Genomic DNA, 6,000 nt, shown 5'->3' on the forward strand with positions numbered 1-6,000 from the left:
ATTCCTCGGACAGGTCCAGAATGGAATCTCTTACCATTATCCATTCAATAATCAAAGACAATAGACAGTTTCAAATCTGCCCTCTCCAGCATTGATATCACCGATCTCATAGATCGTGCTCACCTGAACACGGGTGAGATGTAAAGGACGCCACCAGCGTTACGCCTGTGTGCTGATAATCTGTTTTCACAGTATAGAAGTAGAAGTATGTAAAGGTCTAGTAAGTGTAACAGCAAGGTCACCCGGGCAGTGTAAACCGCGCAAAACCCAGACCATTATAGTGGTCTTAGATTTTAATGAGTGTTGGCACCCTACAAAATTTCACCTGGCTATACGTTGCCAAATTTGCGATAGAAATGATGTAAAAAAGTCCTTCCATACGATTTTTACAGTATCAACTGCAGACAAAACCCTAAATTTCCTTGAACGTCGTCTTTCACAACACAAGTCTTACTATTGTTACCATATTTCACCGTGTGGCTTGATAAAAATCTTAAGAACACTTCTATATTTTCTTTGCGTTAGCTACCATTATCATATGAGATCATCACCAAATATTACACTACGTGTAATATCGTACACGTTCTTTTTAAACTAGTACTTCTAATGTATTTGGCGACGGTCTGATGGCAGTTTCAAACATAGAAAATAAAGCAGTGCTCTTAAGACATTTACTTCACTATGTGGTGATGATATGCTACGAAAATGGTTGATCTGCAAAGAAATTGTAGCAGTTCTGAGATTTTGTAACGACGTATGGTGAAATGTAACAGTTTTATTAAGTTGTGCGTAGAGCCAGATGATACAATGTAGCACAGTTAGAAACAATTGCAATTTTGTCGAGCCAGGTGACGCACTGTGTCAGGTTAATTGGTTTCAATTGTACGAGAAAAGAGTATAAAGGAGTGTAAAATTATGGGTAGTGTGTAGAGATACGCCATTTGGCAATAACCCAGTTTTTAAGAGAAAGTACTATAGGTACCAAAAATCGTCATTTCTGACACTGATTGAATACTTGTTATATTTACAGCAATCCCGTGTTAATGTTGTTGACAAGAAAGAGCTGAGATATAATGTAAGTAAATTATTTTATTCAATACTTTCATTTAATTACGGGATTGTCATCTTCTATCAACTGTACTCTACTTTTAACAATTACAGACCCATGACTCCATCCCAGGTTGTCACCTTAGTGATTTATTATCAGTGGAGGTATATGGATTTCATAGGGTCATTCTATTGTTCTCGACCAACTTTGTCTATAACTATGCAAGACTGTTCTTCACATCTTAATCCGAAATGCCGTCCGAAGAGCAGCTATTACCAGGAGCGCGTGTGTGATATCTGATCGCCACTTTATTAATGATGTTTACACTGTTGTGTTTGGGATAACGACACAATGGGCAATGTGTGTGCACTTTTGGCTAGAATAGTCTATGCTGTTTTGTGCAAGTATTACAATAAAACCACGATTAATCTTTGTACATGAGATATAACAAAGATGAGAGTGGAATTTAGATATGCTAACAATCCACGAATAGATATTGTCACACATTTGTTTTATTATCAAAAAAGTACAACGGTATTGGTATGTAAGCTTATTCCACGAACTTGGTTTCACGTCGTATGTGGTTTTCTTTGCCAATGTCATGTGCTTGTAATGATACTGCTACGAATATGATTTCGAATATGTAGTACGCCCCCTCGCGGTCAATCGACTTTTTCATACCGACTAAGTAGGAGCTATCCCAAAGAAGGCAGGCATCTTTGTAAACTCCACACTTGTAATCTCAGCATCTTGCAATTGAGCAATGTGCTATCGATTTCAACTAATCAAATTCGATATGGGGTGCGTGCTAAATATACGAACATTCCTCATCTATCTTCGCTTATTAACTTATTAACTTTGAAATAACATGCCTGCCATGTATCTATGGTAAATACGAGGTTCTAAGGTGCTGCTGATAAACTTTCACTTGGGCAAATATTTGAACACGATTCCCAGATGACCGGATCGAAAGGTTCACTTTCAGCTTGAACGTCACACCCATTTTGATCACGTCATGTAGGGGGTTAAATGAACTTGAATGTGTAAATCGCATTGATTGATAAAACTTTCGTTACAGGCACTAATGAAGGAAATGGGCCAACGTTATGCTTTTTCCAAACTGAAGTCTGGCGAGGAAAAGAAAGACCCGTTGATCATGCAGTTGAAACGGGATTTGACAGGTCTTAGGACAGAAACAAAGGAAAATCTTGACACCTTGGGTCACACAATGAAAGAAATAGCCGGTGAAGAAGTAGAAGAAGATGATAATATGTTGAAGGGTGTTTTGGATGAAGTCGAAAGAGTTGTCAACTCGGGTCCTGTGAGCAAGGACTCATTCCGAGACCCTCTTAACCAGACAATAGCATCAAATATACCTTATGCAGATGAATTGTCTCTTGGGTCTGCAGAGGGTGATGATCCCAGTCGTAGAGGCCAACTGCTTCGTCCAAACAGTAAATGGATGACAGTGCGTGCAAATGTTTTACCGTCGCTCAAACAGCTGCATCAGAATTCAGTCCCGCTTGTGCCCAGACGGAATTCGAATTCTAGACAGTTACCACCACGATCTTCGATACGTTTGCGAAACCAAAGACGGAAGAGTTCAGGATCCTACGCATATGACGAGGAAACAAGATTGAGTACAGAGTCATTACAGCCCAATAGTTTACCAAACTCTAGGCCAAATTCTGTTAATATCACTACTGTTTAGACAGTGACAAAAACCACAGTTACCGATAAGGCGGGAAGAAAAACACGGCCTTTGTAAATTGTTGCCAACCATGGACTTTCAGGCCTGGACTATTAAGCAGTACCCGCTCCTTTCGATCCAAGAAGTAAGAGTTAAATTAAAGCAAATTTCATGAATCGTCATCAGACAAGGACAGATGAACCTACAAGAGAAGACGCTCATATAGATTTACAAGACAATATACGTAACATGTCATTCCATTAATTGTGCAGTAGTATTACTTTTTTTTAAATTTGCCGTTTACCCAGTTCTAGTTTCATTTTTTTGAGTGTAGATTGTTTCCTCTATTCGAAACGTTATGGACCCTTTCCTGTCCGTGCAATATTACCCATCGCTATATTTTATTGAAATATGACGTCATGAATCGAAGTTGAATGCGCTAACGAATAGAAAAATAGATATCCAAGCTTTCTGTTTTTCTGTCAGCACCAATCGAAGTAAATGGTACATTCTATTTCACGTGCATATAATATCGAATATTTGGTATATACTTACATATTTCTTTCAAAACATCACCGATGGTGTAGTTGCTGATGTAGTTAAGTATCGTTTAGTTGGTGATGATCGAAGTTGAAGCATCACATGTATTACAGAAGTTGTCCACCTAATAACCTATGATGATTTACTTTATAAGCTACTAGTAACTTTAGTATTATATGTGCATCATAAACCTAGTTCCTGAATTTACTAACCATTTGTTTTAAAAAATATCATTTTTACATGCGCTTTCCCACTCTGTGCTCAAAGCGCTTTACAATTATTACCCCTGGCTCGGATCTATATCGGCACACCGGCCCTTTATACTTCCTCAATTCCCTAGGGAACATGCAATCCATTACATCCTTTATAAGCGCATAGGATTAAAGCATTTACATTGCAACCTCTATTCTACCAGGTCGTCAATTATACAGCTGGGTGGAATGGGGCACAGCCGTGGTTTAAATCTTACCCAAGGACTTTAGCCACTTTATCTAACAGCTATTACTATACAGATAGCTATTTACGAATAACCTGTAGCACGATATCTGTTTTAGCAATCGTCACTGACCAATACCTCTATTTTAGCAATCGTCACTGACCAATACCTCTATTTCAGCAATTATCACTGGCCAAGCCCTCTATAGGCGAGAGTGCTCGTCCCATCGAATCAGTCTGAAATATATCATTTTATTAATTTAAGTAACTTGCGACATTCCACTCCAGTTTGAGCTATGCCCCATATTCGATGTAATATATATACTGCCACGTGGACATATATATACTGCCACATGGACATATATAGACTGCCACGTGGACATATATACTGCCACGTGGACATATATATACTGTCACGTGGACATATATATACTGCCACGTGGACATATATAGTTTGGATTAATGCAATACATTGTGTTGTAACTATTACTTGGTGTTATCACAATGTCAATAGTAGACCGATTTGATTTTTACAAAGGGTGAAAATAAAAAAATCTTTCGGCTACATTGGTGAAATCATCAAGGACGATGAGTCTAATTAGGATAAGTAATGAATAAAGGAGATAATACAGAATTATTTGTGAAGAATTTTGTAAAATTTTAAGTATAATAATTGCACGTGATTTTTCTGTTCACTATGATCTTGTCGTTTTGCAAAAAGTCTGTAATCTAAGACAATCGAAAATAAAAATTTACACAATTTAGACACAATAAGCTGAACCTTTCAAATCAAAGACAGTGGAATGTGCACGCGCGCGTTGGCATCTTCTGTCCAGAAGGCCATACACGTGACTTTATATGTCGGTATTTGTCGGTATTTTTGCAATTTTTCCCGCACCTACCCAAACGGAAAACCGAACAATTAGTTTGCAGTTATGTTTACGAACTTTGATATAAAAAATATGACATTTAAGAGAAGAAAAATGACGAAAACTTAACACGTGTTTACAGTTACGTGTAGACTGCCATTTTGACGTAGCATCGTCTGATACAGAACGCATGGGGTTGCTTTCAATCACGTGACTATGACGCTACGCGTATAGAACACACGTAAATACGCGCATCTAAACCTCTCTAATAATTATAGTCGTTGACAAATATGAATGTACATAGTTATTTTTCAGGTCACAATGAGGTATCAGGCAGGGTCAGTGTTTGTAGGAATAGCGTAAGTTAAAAATACAGCTACGATACAAATATGATAGTGCCACAATTATAGAGGATATGAGTTATCAAATCAAAGATTGTACGTTAGTACCTTTCACACTGTTTTCATGCAGTGTCAATTTGAACAATGTATTTCGATGGAGCATAATCCGTCGCAATAGTAATATTAGTGAGTAGATATAGTATTTTTGTTAATTAGAGCATGATTTGCAATATATATAATACGAACATCAAATTAAAATAATGGAACATTTACAGGGTAACTCGGGTTATACACAGAATATATATATACAACAATTACAATATGAAAATTGATCAGAATTGTAGAAACTACCTACTGCTTAAAATGTTTATGTTTATCTAGATTTATCTTATATTGCGTCATGACTTTAGGTGTGGCCTAATAAAAAATCGTGTGGTTCCGATTATGCTCTATTTTAAAATAGGTGGGGTAGGCAGATTTTTTATTTTATTTTATTATATTTTTTTCACCTGTGAGTGTCTAGTTCTGGTTTTTCATTGTTTTCCAAGTGGTCTCTGTGTTATTTCTTCCTATTAGTTATACAGTCATTACAGATTGAAAGAACAGTTTTATATTGCCTTTTTAAGTTGATGTCAGTTTCCGCATCCACTATTTCTCGCCCGTGAGACTTCACAATTTTTTGCGATTTTATTATTTTTTTCGCGAATACGTAAAACAAGTTTAGGGTCGGTAGTGAAAAAACTAGATAGGATCGGGTAACCGGAACCAAACAATTATTTCTTTAGGCCTAACTATGAGTTTATCAGTAGAGTATTATGTTCATCGTCTGTTTAGTTGATTCTCATTTCGTATTAGTAACACGTCATTCCGGAAATGACGTCGTGGGCAAATAAATGCGTTTGTCTTTTATTACGATCCACATTTCTAAGCTTTACCAAGGGAGTATAGTAGGTATTGTGTACTACATGTACATGTACATTTACACTGGCTGAGTTGTCATTATTAAGCATGGGTTGTTTTATTCAATGTCTCGCCGATAACTTGACATTTGGTTTTGATAAAGCAAATCATATATCT

At 37.0% G+C, this 6,000-nt stretch overlaps 1 protein-coding gene across 1 annotated transcript in view; it reads left to right on the forward strand.

Moving 5' to 3' along the window:
- Positions 1-3,481, forward strand: part of LOC144445971 (short transient receptor potential channel 1-like) — a 42,814-nt gene extending 39,333 nt beyond the window's left edge. The window contains exons 9-10 of the mRNA XM_078135623.1: positions 1,031-1,075; positions 2,127-3,481. Coding sequence (XP_077991749.1) covers positions 1,031-1,075; positions 2,127-2,759 — 678 coding nt within the window. The 3' untranslated portion in view covers positions 2,760-3,481. The remainder of the gene's footprint in view (positions 1-1,030; positions 1,076-2,126) is intronic.
- Positions 3,482-6,000: the final 2,519 nt, after the last annotated feature.

The sequence above is a fragment of the Glandiceps talaboti genome, chromosome 14, assembly GCF_964340395.1.
Source record: "Glandiceps talaboti chromosome 14, keGlaTala1.1, whole genome shotgun sequence".
NCBI classification, from domain to species: domain Eukaryota; kingdom Metazoa; phylum Hemichordata; class Enteropneusta; family Spengelidae; genus Glandiceps; species Glandiceps talaboti.